General features: G+C 42.1%; 1 protein-coding gene across 2 annotated transcripts in view; it reads right to left on the reverse strand.

The window, feature by feature from the left end:
- The window catches only part of GRAMD4 (GRAM domain containing 4), a 77,402-nt gene that overhangs the window by 24,279 nt on the left and 35,497 nt on the right, over positions 1-17,626 (reverse strand). For both annotated transcript variants that reach the window (XM_065665370.1, XM_065665378.1), the window contains exon 4: positions 6,295-6,415. In XM_065665370.1, the coding sequence (XP_065521442.1) occupies positions 6,295-6,415 (121 nt within the window). The remainder of the gene's footprint in view (positions 1-6,294; positions 6,416-17,626) is intronic.

Raw genomic sequence — 17,626 nt, forward strand, 5'->3', positions numbered from 1 at the left:
CAACTTCTAAATAATTCATTATCAAGTTTGTTGCATTACCCATGCCTCTGTGCTGTATTGTGTATATTGCAATGCCTGCCAGGAAAACTCTTCAGAGCCCTGACTTTTCCCACAGTAATAAAGGAAAAGGGATTCTGTATCACAAGCTGATAATCACAGTACTAGAACAAAACCATTTAAAACCTTTCAAAATGAGTCAAGAAAAATATTCTCATCCATTAGAAGTAAACAGATTTTGGAAACCAAATGCTTTTGACATTCTGCACATGTGCACAGCTTCAAATGACATTTGCACTATCCACAGCCTACAGCTGCCGACCTGTCTTGAGAATACTTCAGGCTTCAGTCCAAAAGTCTTCAGCCATTCACATAGATATCCTACAGAAAGATTTTTCTAACGAAGCAGCAGCTTTGACAACATAACACCAGCTGCAGCAGGCTCTACTTGACAGGGAGTTGTATGATTGAAAAGATTACTGCTTGAAATAGTGAATTACCATGCAAATTCATTATCACTCATTTATCAGGCAATACAGATGCTTTCAAACGTTCCCTTCATCTTTTGCTCCTCAGGAAGGGAACCAAGTGGGATGCAGGTCAGCAAATGGAGAGTGAGAAGAGGGATTCCACTGTATTGGGCAGACTGCATCAATACAGACAGATATATAGTTCTCTCTCCTGCTGTTCCTCTAGAAAGTACATTAGGGAAAGATCTTGCTATACCATCTGCATACAGAAAAGACCGTTGCTAATGTGTGACATCTCGACACCAACATACATCAATAAGTATGATGGAGAAACTACAGAACTAATTATCTCCCTTCCTAAGCACTCCCCATATTTAATGAGCTTTCCACGTCTTTGCTCATTTCTAAAAGAAACAGAAATAATTTACCAATTTATAAATTATAACTGGACATCTACAAGTGTGGATAAGCTGAATTCAATGGTTCCTGCTTTCAAAGCCATTTGTTCTCATGCCTCTTTGGAACTTTTCCGCAGAGCTTCTGTGTTTGCAGCAATTCTTCTTTTCAAAAGCCATCTCAAATTCCACCAGTTTATGTTTTCTAGCTAAATATTAACTTCTGTCTCTGTGACATTTTTCCCCAGTTTCTATGCAAGCCATGGGTTCCTCACCTAAAACCTCCTCCTCTCCTTGCTCTTTCCTCCACACCCTTGCATCTCCTCCATTTCCAGCTCTGTCTCTCTCAAGACAGACAGCAATCAGTTATAAAATTTGCACAAACTATTACACAGCAGTGCCTTGTTTTCCTCTATCAGCACATCAGGTGGTTACACCACATAGGCAGGCATTTTCATCTGCAATCTGTCGCTGTGTTTCATTGAGGCTGAAGACACATGTAGGCAGAGAGGAGGCAGTTATTCACAAGCAGGTTCACATAGGCAGGAGCCAGTGACTCAATCCACTCCAGCCGTGCGAAGGCACTGGGGCGATCTCACACCTGAATGGTTCCAGTGATGGAGCCAATATGGAATCCCACCACCACCAGTCATCAGAGCCTGCAGCCTGGATCTTCCTTTGACATGCTGGGGTATATTTTCAGAAGCAGCACAGCGTCATTACTTCCCACGTTTCTCATCAATAAAGAGTTGTGGATAGCAGCCTTACTGGGCTCCGTCAGGAGCACATGATGGCTTGGCTTTGGCCCTTCTTGGTGCTTTTTTGTTTCATTTTTTTGGCAGTGTCTTACTTGCCATCTGCCTGTTACTCCTTCCCCATGAAGAACCTGACCTTTACGAATCATCAGGTTAATGACAGCTCATTACTGCACCTGTGACCCAGGTTATAATTAGCCACTTCAGACAAATTTGGGCCAGGAAGCTCAGAATTCATAGTCTAGGCTTGAGCACCCACTGGGAAGCTCAGTCCCAAAACCAGGTCATGTTGAACCAGCCAGTACCTCAAGACCACTGACAGAGGGGAGGAATTATCTTTCCTACAGTTTACAAACCACTTTTGATGCCAGTTAAAGGGCTGGAAAACACAGATGGTCCCCAAAACAATAGAAAAAGCTGTGTTCCTATGCAGGCTTCCTAATCACAGCCTGCATCAAAAAAAAACCAAGCTGCAATAATTCCTCTGGGACCACGCTTTCCACCCAGAGAAAAGGTGTGATTGGTAATGCCAAGAGATCCCCAACCTGTGGCTAGATTGTGTTTATGCAACTAGAGATTGCGCCTGTTTAAAAGAACAGGCTGACTAAAATAGGTAAGAGCAACCACAGCCAGTGGAGAAGACAAACACTTTCCTGAATCTGGGATGCATTTCATCCCCTTAAAAACAGTTCACAAAGTCACTAAGAACAAGGTTTGCATAAGTCACAGCTAGCTGTGGGTGCTGTTGCAAAACTTTTTTGTTGGGTTTTTTTTCTTCCCTGTTCATAATTTGTAAAATAAGGCAGCAACAGCCCATGATCCACATAAACAAGCATTGCTCACACAGGCTATTCTAAATCATTGATGTGTTGCTCCACTGGCAAAATGTCATATGCTCCAGCTGTCGTAACAAATGCTGGGATGTCCTGAAGTGTGTCTATGGAAAACTCCAGCTGAAGCCATCGCATTTCTGCATACTCGGACATACAGACAGTAAACACCATGACAAACAAAACCACTAAAAACCCTCTTCTTCCTCTCCTCCCTGTGTACAACTCTATGAAAGAAGCCTATGTACTTCCCTAAAAAAATAACTATTAACAATTCCAGATTATTAGCTCATTGTTTTCTCCTTGCTGAACACTTTGCAGCATGTATTTATACAGCTACATACACTGACAAACTTCAAATATTTCTGAATACCGCAACTATTAAAACAATTCTTCCTTCTTACACCATAGCATGGTTTGGTGTTCCCCAGTTCACTTTGGTAAGCAGAAGAGTACATGCAAACATGTTATATCCATATCTATTTAAAGATCATATGAAAACTCACCTAATTCAAAAGCAGGGTGGATTTGGTTTTGTTGACATAAGCAGAGACTATTTTCTGTTGTTACTTTGCTTAATAAAATGAAGTTTCCATCAGGTGTAAGTTTGGCCGATTATGTATTTGACTGTGTGAGCAAACACTTTGCCTGTATGTCCTAACAGAAGTATTTTTGAATGCCTACAGTGAAGTGCAAAAAGATATACAGCAGGGAAGAAGAATTTCACACAATGGAGCATAAGTTAAGGGAAAACCACAGTGGTTTTTCTTCTGGGTAGAAACTAGAAATTTTTCAAAGTCTTATTTCTGTTGTCATCTTACATATACTTGCCTGTCCCCAGAAGGCTGGAATATTAGTAAGAATACTTAGAAAAAGACTTGGGAAAGGGGAAAATTTGCTGTAATCCCCATGTGCAATACCCAACAGGGCTAACAGGGCTAGTGTAACCCTTAGGATATCTAAATGGGAACACAGCATTGATGTGGACAAGTCATCCCACCTTAATTTAGCAGTAGCATGCCTGTTAGAGATTTGCTGTTGCCCACAATCCAACAAGGCACAGATATTGACACCAACATTGATAAACTAAGACCTTCAAACTCCTTTCTCTGTAAAATGCATACAACTCACAAGGTGCAGTGAGCCATATCAGACCCTGGGCCATCCTCATTACTCTGACACAGGGCAGAATGAGGGGTACCTCCCTGCAGAGGAAGACAGCTCCTCATCCTTCTCCCGGATGCCAGAAATTATGGGATCATTGTCACCCTTCTCTGTAGGTGACCTAGAGCCCAGGCATACCTGCTCCTGGGAGAAAGCCTTTAGCTCTAGTGGAATTTGCATCTCAAGCAACTTCTTCAAGGCAGCAAGTCACAGACAAAAAGTGACCATGAAACATCAGTTTTATCTACCAACAGCAGAAAACAATACTCATTGTTCTGTACTGCTGACATCAAGCTAACTGATACTCTCAGCTTGAGGATGGGTCCAAGTTTGTCCTCTTCCACTGTCCCCAGCAGCCCACTCAACTAGGCAACACCAGTTTAGACACAAAATGGAAGTTATGTGTGCATACAGCCAAGTCAACCAGCATAGGCAGTAAAGATGCACTCCCACGTCTCAGCTGTAAGAGTAACTGTAAAATGTCACATGCCAAAAAAAAAACTCAAACCCCAGATGAGAACAGTCCAGATCACCTTCCCAGTGCATGGTCACGGGGCTGGCTTGGGAACGAGAGGACATTGCAGAGACCCTTCTAAGCATGCAACTTGGCAGCTCAGGTGAAGCCTGCACACAGACTGACCTTGCAGAGAACCACCGATTTTGGAAAAACATCAGTGTGAAACATTAGGTAAAAAAATCCCACTGTACTAGTACTGAGGGTAAGAAGGAAGACCTAATTTATCTCCTGTCTAAAGCCTTGTAAACCCACACTCAATACTGAACAAACTCAGCCTCTTCATCTTAAGACAAAACAGTCAAAGAATGGCAGCTGGATTGATGAAAGGGATGGCATACTCTATCAGGAGACACTGGAAAAGCTGAAACTCTTCAGTCTGGAGAGGAGAAGAGTTAAAAACCCACTAAGGGTGGTAAACAAGCTGAATGCTGAACCAAATTTCATAATTCTGTAACTGTGAGGTACTTCTTGAAACCACTGAGAAATCTGTTAGAAAGGAAGAAAATAAACTGCTGCACTAGAGTGAAGGGTGGGCTTCTGAAACATTGCCTCCATAGCTACCAGATAGCTCCTGCACTTTCAAGAGGAGGTTAAGTAAATTCACGGATAGGAGGTGTGCAAACAGGTATTGAAGTGTAAAGGCAGAAATGCACTGATACCTCTAAATACAGTGTTTGTGGATGCTTGTAAGGAGTGGCTGGGGGAACTGGGGTTGTTTGGCCTGAAGAAAAGGAAGCTTGAGGGAGACTTTATGGCTCCTATAGGAGCCTAGCTGGATGTTGGTCACTTCCCCCAAGTAACAAGCAACAGGACAAGAGGAAATGACTTAAAGTTGCACCAAGAGGAGGTTTAGATTAAATATTACGGAAAATTTCTTCACAGAAGGAGTTGTCAAGCAGTGCAACAGGCTGCCCAGGGAAGCGGTTGAGTTGCCATCCCTGAAGGTATTTAAAAGACATGTAGTGTGGCACTTAGGGACAGGGTTTAGTGATGGACTTGGCAGTTTCAGTTAACGGTTGGACTCAATATTTGTAAAGGTCTTTTACAACCTAAACAATTCTATGGCTCTATAGTAGTAGGAGGTAAACAGAACACAGAAAGCAACTAGGCTCATATTTGCTATAACTAGTTCCTATTTCAATTGCTACAGAATACCAGTGAACACAGACTGCTAGTCTGACCAGAAAGGCATTTTTAACCGAGGATGAGTACAGAAGGAAGCAGCAGGCTGGGAAGAGTTTGTATGGCACTGGGATAACTTTTCTTTCTAAGCAGAAAGTTTTGCCTGTTTGTTCTCGCTTGTCACGTCTAAGTAACTGGCAGTGCTTATCACACGCGATTACCAACTCAGCCTGCACTATCTCCTGACGACAGCAGTTGATGGTGAACCACAGATCTTACTGCTCAGCCAACTAATCTCAGCTACTGCTGAGGAAGATAACACAGGCAGCTATGTATGCAAGTGGTGTAAGACCAACGAGGCTGTCAAGCAGCTGCTATAGTCTTAAGATCTAAAGCCCATGAAGGTAGGCAGACTAAGGAGATACAACTTCAAATGTTATGCTCTGCATCATCAAGGTGGGTGTCCTCAAGGCTGAAAGGCCTTTGGGGTTTGGGGAGGCATGTTTCCATTTGTCTTTGCATTGGCAAGGAAAGCTCAAACTCAAGTCACTCCCACACTTTTAGGGTTGGGCTGTGATACTGGGATGTCCTTGCTGCTGCTAGAACAGGACTAACAAGGCCTGGGTAGTCTAGAGATGACACGGGTTTGAAAAGAAAAAGCATAAGCAATGACATTCAGTAGCACACAGATATTGCTGATAGCTCCAGGTAGGTGAGATCCCAAACAGAAGACTTCAGAAAAGGTGAAATGAAGAATATCCCCACTACAAGAGTGACAGAACACTTCTGTATTTATGGCAGTATGCATGGTGCAGTAACTCAGGTACATGGATGGGCAAGATGTACTTCTACAGTAAAACATGGACAGATTCTGCCTGCGTGAGCTACTTATTTTTGAGAGAGCCTAGACTGGAAACAGATGCTTTCATCAGAACCCCTCAGAGGCAGTCAGATATCTCAAGTGTCTTTCAGCTGTAGGGTGAAGATATTTCTCTTACCTTGCTTCATACATTTCTCTTACCTTGCTTCATACATTTCTCTTACCTTGCTTTAAGTACTTCATTGACTTTTTGTTCTAGTTCTAATCTCCTCTGCCGTTCCTTTTCTAGCTCCTGCCTTAACATTTCAGCGTTTGTTTCTTCTCTCAGCTTCCTGAGCTCCTCCTCTGTTAATTAAAGGGGAAGAAAAAGATTTAGTTACCCTGAAGTATTTCTGTAAGAAAATTAAAATCTAATTGTGACAGCTTAGGTGGGTTTTTTCATCTGTGCTATACCAAATATGTTCACCAGAAAAAACAAGTATTCCAGGGCTAAAAAGGACTTCATAAAAAACACAGCTGTATCATGTACAAAATGTTTAGTTACAACTGTTAAGCACAGAGAAAAACAACTTTGAAGCTTGCCTTTCAATATGCAATGTATCAAAAATTAGCCCTTGAGTAAAAGCTACCTTTTATCTAAACACAGTGTGACATACCCTTCATTCTCCAAAGAAACAAATGGCAGGAACACTGTCTACTGCTAAATCCTGTGGTCCTAACATGGAAAAAAAGAGTATCTGTTTTCTTTCCAGTGTCTACAAGTCGGAAAAAACCAAACCATATATTCACATAAAGTTATAAGATGCCATACAACAGACCAGTTTCTGGCACCCCTGTATTTTTATGTAAGTACGTAATATACATACATACACACACACATATACACATACATACACATACATGCTCTCACAATTTTTTTTTCATAAGTTAGTCTTTATGTATAAGGCTTTTTGTGGTTAATTAGCTTTGCTTTTTGTCACTCAAGGTATCCTTGTTCATTGTATTTTACTCTACAGCTACAACAGGGTCACCATTACTGATTACTTTTCCCAGATACGCATACAAGAGACAAGACAAAAAGATTGTGACTCTCTTTTTTCTTTAAACAAAAGCACTGCTCTACATTCTGGTCCCTGGGCTGGTTTTTAAGATCAAGCTCAACAGCAAATACTAGAACAGCAAGTGTATTTCAAGCTTACAGCAAACCAGAACAGAAAATACTCGCTAATTCCAGTATCACCACAGACACAGGGGTTTAGGCTTTACACCGTTTCACAAGGTTTGTGTATTATGTTATACCCTCCAGCAACCTCTTCTGTTTCTTTTCACATATGACCTTGTAAATCTTTGATAATCAGTTGATTTTGATATCTGAGCCTCTCTGGCTCCAATCATATGCATTGCGAGAAGGTCTGAAGCCCTAGAGGAGCTGATAAACTCTCCCTGCTCTGCAGGAAGCCCTTGTGCAGTATCTCTGATCATTTTATCCACTGCGCGAGTTAGGAGTTGATCGTCTGTATTCCTGCAGCACCAAGAGGTTTAAAGTGCAGAATTAGGAGAGATGAGAAAAAGATACACAAAGTGATAGGACAACATCACAGTTTCCACCATGAGGGTACAGGCTGAACTCTACCAGACAGAAAATAGTGCTGTCATCTCCCCACTGCTTTGTTAGTAACCCCAGAAAGAAGAGCTGGAGCTCAGAAATCCAAGTTATCCTCCTGCAACTGAACCTAAAATTCATTCCCAAAGGTAGGGTAGGGAACTTTCACTGTTGCAGCAGGTTTGTCTCTCCTGTAAATAAGTGGAAAGATATGAACATAAGGGCATACCTATATATGGAGCTGTTCCTAATTACGTGTCCACAAGGAATTTTTAATCCAACAAGAAAACTACTTTTATGAGTAGCTTACCCTACTTTCAAGGGCTCGTCTTGTTCTAGAACAAGAGCATGCACACAGCTGAGGGGAAACATCTGTTGCACTTCAAATGCACTGGCGCTTGTGCAATATGAAGATACCACAGAAAGTTCTGAAGCTTGAAGAGATGTTATCTTCTCAAGACCGTTAAAGGAAAAAATTCTCCATTAAGCACTCTTTTTACTTTTACAAGGAAGTGACTATGCATTTTGTGTACATAAGAAAACCACAAGTAGTATAAATTAACCTCAATGCCCCTGAAAGTTTACTCAGACCTTCCAGCTTCCTTAATTCCAGTTGCTCTGATTGCGCTACATCTTGTTCTACTAAAACCAAAATAAAACCCCAGAAACTTGTCCACTAGGACAAGCAGTCCAGAGATTCTTTATGGAAAGAGGCAGAGCTAAAGGGTACACAATGAATGAGGCAGAATTCCTACAAATCAAAACAAGAACCGCAGCACCTCATCATTAAGGATTGTTACAGCTTCACATTTCATAGCATTTCCAAGCTCTCACAGACATGATGGCATTCAAATTCACCCCCCTACAACTGCTCTGGCCCCTCCAACTCCTTAAGGCAGTATTTGTTGCCACTCTGGCAGCAGTGTGGTCTGGCACTGTAAAACCTCAGGGTTTGGTTAAATACTCTGAAATTTGCCAAGCAACAGAAACCATGGAGGGGTGGGAGTTCTTCCCTGCTTCCTTGCTCTCTCCCTCGAAATAATCTACAATTTCACCAAGCTGAACTGAACTTCCAGAGGATATTTCTCCAGCCCTGAGGGGTCCTTCTGCAGAACAAGTGAAGCTGGCCACAAAGAGCAGAGGTCATGAACCCCTGAGAAGAACCCATAAGAATATTTCACCATGGTATCTATCTGCTGAGCTTTACAGGTGAGTATCTTCCTTGATGATGAGAACAGAGCGCTCTTGGATTTCATCTTGAAACAGTCCAAATTCAAACATCCTCCCCCCTCCACACACACAAAAGGGTAAAACATAAAAGGTTAAGCTTCAGCTCCAAGATCTCCATAATTTCCCTCCCAGAAGTATCAATCACAGCTCCCTATCTCCTGCTGGGCAAGAAACAGTAAAATATTGTGAGGCTCGGTACATGTCTTAACTGGACATGCAGCTGGTGTGAGCAGACATAAAGGGCACCTGGTTAGAAGGGGAAAACTACTAACAGAAGAAAATGTCTGCTGAAATACTGACAGAGAAAATCCCTGCCAGCCTGGTAATTAGGTCTGGGAACTAGAAGTATCCTTGAGATGTGCAGCACACAGCTGGATACCTAGAAACTGGAGACATGCTGAGATACCACTGATAAGCACAAACCCAAGGAACTGCAACAGCAACTTATCAACTGAAAAGGTGAAAAATAGTCTGGAAAAAGGAGAAAACATACTCAGAAAGTAAGAACTGGTGACTGCCACTGGCTGTCTGCAACAACAGGAAAACAGTCTGGAAAAATGAAAACTGGCCTGAAAGAACAGAAAACAGTTCACAGCATCTACTGGCTGCTGAAGTGATGTCCTACAGCTCCTTAATCCTCAGTCAAACACAGATATAAAAATTACTTCATTTGTATCCAAAATGAAGCTTCTTTCTCAGAGAATTTCCTGTGATGCACGTACTTCTCCTTTCCTAAGCAGGCTGAACTGTCAGCACAAACTTCCTAAGAGATCTTGGACCCTCACTGGGGAGGGTTTGGTTTGTCCTCCCATTTTTGGGACGGTTTGTCCCGTTCTGAGACATGTCCAGTAAGCTTGATACTGATATTATTGTAAACATATGCATATGTGCATATAAGTAATTTATCACAGTTACATCTGCTGCTATATTATTGGTACATTTACTTCACTAAAGATAAGCTTGCAGCAACCTGTAATACTATACCTACTTGGTTGCTGACATACTATTGATAGCTGCCAATAATTTGTAGCAGCTTTGTGTATAGACATATATTTTTATTTTCCACTCATATATATTCACTTTATCCATCATACATATAATTGTTAGTGGTGATTTTTGTGGCACTTGCAGCAATCTGTAATAAAGTAGAAAATTTTAGAGTAAAAAACCTTCCCTGTCCTTGCGTATTACAGAATCCTATTAACCCAGAGTCACGATCTCCACATACCTGCAGGCTGGTAACCCTTTAGGTCATGACAGCAGTTGTGACCCTGCAAAAATGCTCTAAAATCTCTCTAGTAAAGTCAACTTGTGTAGAGAAGCAGGAAAATACCTGGATGCTACTGCATTTCTTAAAATGAACTTCAGAAGTCAGTAACACAAAGCAATAACAGTGTTTCAACTACATTAATCTGCCTAGTATTGATTGCCCTGTAAACCCTGGGAGAACTGACCTCATAGGTAACACCATCATCAGCAATGCATCCCACACCTTACCAAAAAAATGTATTCTACAGTTTTTCTACAGCATTTTCTCCTCTATTAGGTGTAACATAACTGTCACACCTGAACTAAGGATTTAACCATTTAAAGATCTGACATTTCAAGAAGTTTAGCTGCTATCATGTAGTTGCTAAAAGACAAGCTACCGAGCATTCCTTTGCACAACGATACAGCATCAGCCACTACAGCAACTGAAACATTTCAGTTTGCTCCTCAGAACACACAAGCTTGTAAGAAATGTTTTGATAAAAAGCTTTTAAACAGCAAAGTATTTAGTTCAGGTGAGACAGAACAGAACCTGAGTAATATTTAGAAAAGAAAGATGATACATGAGGTTGGGAAGACATGACAGCAGGTTGGATTTCTAATTCAATACTGCATGTGCAGTAAAGCGGATGTTTCCTTTAATGCAGGGATTGGAGGTGGATTAGGGAGTCTCCTAGTAGCTGTTTTACATAATAGCATTCCTTTGTAGGCCTACAGGTATGCTGCAAGATCCCCTCTCTGCGACAAAGTGACCAAAAATTTCCTTCAAAGCATAGCTAGGGACCGCAAAACACTGTTTCTAGACACTAAACCACTTCAGTGCTAAATCTAAGGAGACCAAATTAAAAACTAGAAATGCCAAAAAGCATACATGCATGCTGTCATGTCTACATGGGGAAACACCAGTACTTAACAAGACAGAAATAACTCTTCTACGTCTATGTTAATTATGGCAAATCTCCTTACAACCCTTTGAACATTATCAGAGTTCAAGCATGTTGTTTAATTGGTACTAAACACACTAAATCCCAGCCACACACCATCAAACTGGATCTCACCCACCATGATGACAGAGCCAGACACTGGGAGTTTTCTCTGCCAGGCAGGCAACTTCTATCCTTGCCAGACTCCCAACTCCTGCAGAAAGCTAGTATTTTAACTTTGTCCCATGTAACCCAACACTGACATTAAGAATAAGATACTGGGAATCTGAAAATGTTGTCTATTTTCATCACCAAAGACACTGGAGAGCTTCAATCTTTACCTCAAGCACCAGCAGCAAATGGCAGTGCTGTGAAGGACATGGGACAGCTCCACCACTAGTGGTTCAACAGAGACACACTAAGAGCGCTGTCTGACCAACAAGCAGTGATGAAGGAAGGACCCACAACAGAAATCCCCAACTTGTTTTTTTCCAGTTACTCAGTAATTCATGTACTCCTCTGGAGACAAGTTCACAATCCACAGCTATAACTGGATACAGCTTAATTGTGTACTATTTGTTACCTGCTGTTCTTCTAATCTGTGACTCTCCTTCCCCATGGCTTATGTCCTTTGAACCACTGTCTTGACAAGAAATAAACCAACTCTGATCCAGAAGCAGTAGAGGGAAAGCTGAGTCTGAACCATCATCCTGCCTTCTCAGTGCAATTAACATTCCGCTGGTACTACTGCCCCCACCTCAATAGCAGAGTCCCATGTGAAATGTTCTTCTATTTCATGCGATGATGGAGACTGTTACAAAGCACATCATATCTGACATGGTCATCTTCCTCTGTGCAAGCTGGTCTAGTCCCTCTTCCAGCAGGAAGAAGGGGAGGTTAGAAAGAATTAAAATGTCATTATTATGGTATGTACAAAATAGTTATGCTAACAACCAACTAGTAACTTCACATTTACATACTATTTTCAGTTGGGCTTTACTGTGTTATAACAGGCACAGGATCACTTCCTCTTCATTACAGAAGGATTTTAAATTGTTGATACGTGAAATACCTTAAAATATGTGAAATATCTTAAAAATCAATAGCTTACAGAGACAGATTCTCTTCTCAGAACATCAAGTGGGAAGTTTTCTATTGCTAGATACACTTCTGTCAGCTTAAAAGTCATGAAAAGTACTGCTGCTCTATAAAGTTTCAGAAATTTCAGAGACTAAAAACACCAGAAGAGTTGCGAATCCATCCGAAATGAAGGGAGTTGCAAAAATTTTGTCATTATTGAAGGAACTGTTTTCACTCCCTGGTTTTGGCAGAAGCAAAACAGGCTATAAATGCTGAAATAGCGTCTGGCTTGTGAATAGCAGCAGGCTCTTCCAAGGCTTTTGTGCTACTAAACTGAGCAGGGAAGGGCAGGTTCCACATGGGGCTCCTGAAATCTCCAGCTCAGTTACGCAAAAGGAACGGGCACAGCAGTGCTGACCACTGCCCTGCCTGAGCTTTCTCACCCACTCTGCAATTCATGAAGCCAAGTCGGGCATGCAGAAAAGGCAGAAGCAAGAGCACCCCCCACCTACGTAACACAACGCATAGGCTGCATTGAGCTGGCAGAGGAGCTGTAACAATACATCTCCGTCAGTGCAGTGCGGTGCTTTGGTTAATTGGTCCCACAAAAAGAGGTGCGACAGCACGTGATCCTCCTGGGTTGGGCCCTCAGGCATTCTGGCATATTCGTGCCACCAACATTTACATGCCAGTGATGAGGGCAGATGGCAAAAGCCCACAGCAAAGACCAGTGCAAGACTCCAGCCTGCTGCTGTTCTGTGCTCATCACATCCTTTCACTCTCCCCTGGCCTTGGGAAGATTGCGCTCTTGGAAGTTGAGAGTGAGCAAGAGCACAACCCATGTCCTACCCCAGTTAGAGCAGAGTCTTTGCAGATGAAGAATGAAGGTCTGAATCCTTGGTCTGTGCTGAGGCCTTTTAAGTCCCACACAGCTGTTCTAGCCTGCTCATGATTACCTTTTCCAACAATGCCCCCAGGAAAATGAAGAGAGTTTTGGAAGGGCTTTTTGTCCAGGAAGGATAAACATGAAGTCAGTACACATGGTGTACCATGTAAGCACCTCTGAGTATAAGCAAAACCTTTCCTAAACATCTTAAGAAATTTTCTGTAGTTTTTGAGAAGTCAGACCTAGAAAAACTTAGAGAGATTATTAGTATAAAGCAAGCAAAAGCATCTCTGGTGAACACACAGCTCTGGTGAACAGACAGCTCTCAGCAAAGCCTGGGTTCAGCTCTTCTTACTGGAGCATCTCTAGGTGCCCAAGGAAAATATTCAACAAGATTCCATCAGTCAGCATACACAAACCAGAGTCCTCATCAGAGGAACTCCACATGCTCAAGGGATGTGTGCAGATCTTTCAGGGACCCTGTTCGTGCCTGAGAGTCCACGATTTTAAGCTGAAAGAAAGGAAACTTAGGAGGAGGAGTAAAGGGTGTGAAAAAGCAAGAGTAAGTTCCACTACCACAGCAGCCTCATGTTCACCAGCGTCACCATGCTTTATTTAGGATCCTGTGCAGCAGCATCAGGATCCCTCGGCCAGGGCTGACCATCTAGCAAGGAATGGCTACTATGGCTCACAGCTGGTATCTGGGTACCTCACATAAACACAACTACTTACTCTCTCAGTAGGGTCTTCACCTGCTATATAAATCAGCTCTGTATTCTGCTTCAAGATTTCTGAGCCAAAGGTGACAAAGGCTGCCAGGTCAGTAACAAGACAGCAACACCGATGCAGTGAGTCTGTTCCTCTGCGCCCCCCCACCCCCCCACCCCCCCGCTCTGCTCCTGCAGCAAGCGTCTGACCCTCATGTCAGGAGAAAGCACACCAAGGGTGTTGTGACACAGTTGGTAATTAGACCCTGACTCACCTTCACAGTCAATTTACTACACACAATTATTGTGACTGTTCAAGGAGGTATTGACATTTCTGTACAGAACAGAACTCTCTAATACAGGTCTTTTGCTGATCACAACCACCACCACACAGTTCACCTCTAAGGTTTACCACTTTCTAGCATCCCAGATCTGCCCAAGGACCATGTATAGTTTTCTAGAGCTCTGCTTCCATGAGCTGTATTCTGCTAGGTCACTCTTCTTACAAAGAATCAGTCATTGATACCACACACTTAGTTTAAAAAGACATACAAGAACGGAAAGTGTGGGAGCAGAAATTTCAATGGGAAGAAGCATAATCCCAACTTCTCTTGCAGTGCTGGTATAAAAATCATAACCAAACCCAACAGTTTTGTAAACCCCTCGAGATTCCTGCCATAGCCTGCCATACAGAACGGAATGCAAAACCCTTGTGGGAGGCGCCTTTATTTCCTCCTAAAGCTATTCATCCTCAAGCAGCCTTTCTTCGATTTACCAGTTCATGACTAACCTTCTCTAAGTCACCTAGTTTGTTTACTATTAGCTGCTGTTACAACCAACTCCTCTTCCCTGAACTGCTAAAACTAGCACTGAAAAAGGCTTGAAAACCTTGAATGAGAATTACCTAATAGTTCATGTAAACCACAGGATGTACACCTACTTACAAAGCATCATTTTTCCTGTTAGGGTGGTGAGACACTGGAATCGGTTGTTCAGGGAGGTTGTGAGTGCTCCATCCCTGGCAATGGTCAAGGCCAGGTTGGACGAAGCCTTGGGTGCCATGGTTTAGTGTGAGGTGTCCCTGCCCATGGCAGGGGGGTTGGAACTAGATGATCTTGAGGTCCTTTCCAACCCTAACTATTCTATGATTCTATGATTCTAAGACCAGAGTGCTGATATCTGCAAAACTGCCCTCCATAAGCAAGCACGGGAAGTAACGTGAAGAAAACCAGGTTGTTTACCTCAACAAGGTGCAAACCCAGAAAGATATTGCCTATTGTTTTGTTTTTCAAATGCAAAAGCAGCAAACAAACTTTTGTTTCTTGTTTAGATACAACTAGGTTTTGAAGCACTAAAACCACTACTAACCCTAGCTGCCCTTGTTCAGTAATTGCCTTCACAACCTAAACCCTGACCAAGGCAGTATGCATGTGCGTTAAAAACAAGCTTATGGTAATAGACAAAGTCCTTCAGAAATGGACAACTCTGATAGCAACAGCTCCAAGACAGAGCATTTTTTGCCCACATACATTCAGAGGTCCAGTAGACCAAGCCCTGTGCACTTTCCATGCAGCAGGTGTTCAAGTCTCGTGCTGCAGGAACCCACCCCAATATCGCAGTCTCACCAGATCTATAGCATTCTCGTAATGAGGCTCAGAAGGAATCATTAGATCACAGAGATCAAGACCATTCGCACAGGCAGGAAAAGCAACTTCAGACCTTTTGGCTGGAAGAGTCTGATGATCCCTCTCTTGCTTAAGACATCATTATCCAAGATCCCTTCCTCCATGTGCCTCATCCTCCTGACAGTCTGCAGCTTAAACCCCTCACATTTCCAGTTGCATTCTATTTGCATTTACTGCTATTCAACACATTAAGCTATTCCTCTGCATCTTCACTCCTCTGGGTGTTTAGATTATCTTTGCTAAAGAAGAGATTCATCTAGCATCTCAAATGAGGATATTTTCACTTTACTGGAGACAACCTGTTTTTCTCCAGTCACTATTTGCTCCAGATCTCCTCTGCAGCTTGTAGGGGCTACAGCTAGGCCTAGGATGTGTTTCACTGAAAATACTACTCAGCCAAACTGCACCTTTTACTTGTGCCTGCTAATGGCTGAAGGGAGATTAGAGAAGCTAGCAGTTCGTTCTTCCTTTAGCCACACACTAGCAACTACAGACCCACACTGACTTGTAGCTGCATTGTGTATGTGTACATTATACATAATGTACACCTGTGAGGAAATCTCTCCTCCTTAAGCCTCCTGGATAATAAGACACCAATACAAATAAGAGGTATAGAAAAGGCAAAAATAAAGTCAGGATCAGGCTGATAATTATTAGAAACTTAACACCTTACAAAGTGAATGCATGGACCTTTAAATATTGTCTCCACATACCAGCAGTTGCTCTGATTTTTTGCACACCTAGCTGGAGGAAATGGAGTAAGAGGAAGTGGCAAACGGTTTATGCAAAAATGCAGTTACAGCAAGGTGTCCTTAAGGAATTCCATAATTAAAAATAGCATGCAAATACAGCTGAGTGACCAGCCTTCTTAAACACACCTACTACAGCAATTGGATTTAAATATAATGATCAGGCTTTTCTCCAAGGCAAATTAAACAAATTGCAAGTTTCAAGAACGTTTTTCTGCTTGCCATCAGCTCACTTTTTGGGGAAAAAAACCCCAAACAAACCAACCAAGCATTGCTAGCATTAAAGCAAAACACCACCCCCACCCCCCCCCAACATTAATTCAAAGAGAAGAAGGAAGAAAATAGAACACAGGAAGCATATCCAAAAGGTGAGCTCCCACTTCACTCCAACTGACAAACACAGTTACGTATTTCAGCCCAAAATTTTGAATGCAGTGCAGGGGAACACGGATAAGCTTTACTGCACTTACTTCTCTACCAGTTTATCATTCTTTCTTGTTTTTTTGCATATAGAACTACAACTGACTTGTCAGAACATCTCTGTAATTGCAGCTACAGCAAACCTCAAGTTTAGTGAGGAGCACTGGATGTAGCGGTAAGGACTGACCCATGCAACCCAGCTGAATGACCCCACTGGCCCGAATCTCCAACCATCTGCTCAAAGTTCATGTGAAACGGTGAGCTTCATTACCCTTTATCTCACAGGTTGCTACAAAGGCCTGTGCAAAGGAATAAGATTCAGCTAAAAATGGTACCAGCTGATCAGGTTTCTCAAACTACAGTAAAAACCTGAAGACTAAAAGTATTCACAAAAATGTGCCCATGCAGTTCCTCTGAAGATATACTAAGGACTGAGAATGGGCTCACCAACCACAGGAGTGTTTGGGAACCCTATCATGTTTTTATAGCAAAAAGCACATCCTAGTTCAAACCAGAATTCAGTTCTGGGAAGTCTTACTGTTCCTGTTACGTATCATATTATACCAGGAAACCACAAATGTCCCACCTTGCTTGAAAAACAATTTGATAACAGGAGCTTAAGCAGTATGTCTTTGGGGATGGAAGTAGTACGTGGTAACTCTGTACTGCACAGTTAAATTAGAATTCATACAAATCACTGAAAACAAGGCAAGTGAAGGCAAGAGCCTTCAGTTTTTGCTTGATATTCCAATCATGGTACCTCTTCCAGTTATCAGTGGAAGCTGATAGCAGCTCACTATAAATTCTTGCCCAGTTTCCTTTATCAGACCTCCCTCTCATACACACAGGGGAAAAAACAGTCAAAATAATACTGCCAAATGACAAACAAGTCACAGAAAATTAATTCCAAATCCTTGAGAATATGCTGAAGATAAACAAGTCTTCTTGTTACACTGTAATCTCAAAATTAAATAGTATCTATAGCCTTGTTATTTCTATCCCTT

The sequence above is a fragment of the Lathamus discolor genome, chromosome 1 (assembly GCF_037157495.1).
Source record: "Lathamus discolor isolate bLatDis1 chromosome 1, bLatDis1.hap1, whole genome shotgun sequence".
Taxonomy (NCBI): domain Eukaryota; kingdom Metazoa; phylum Chordata; class Aves; order Psittaciformes; family Psittacidae; genus Lathamus; species Lathamus discolor.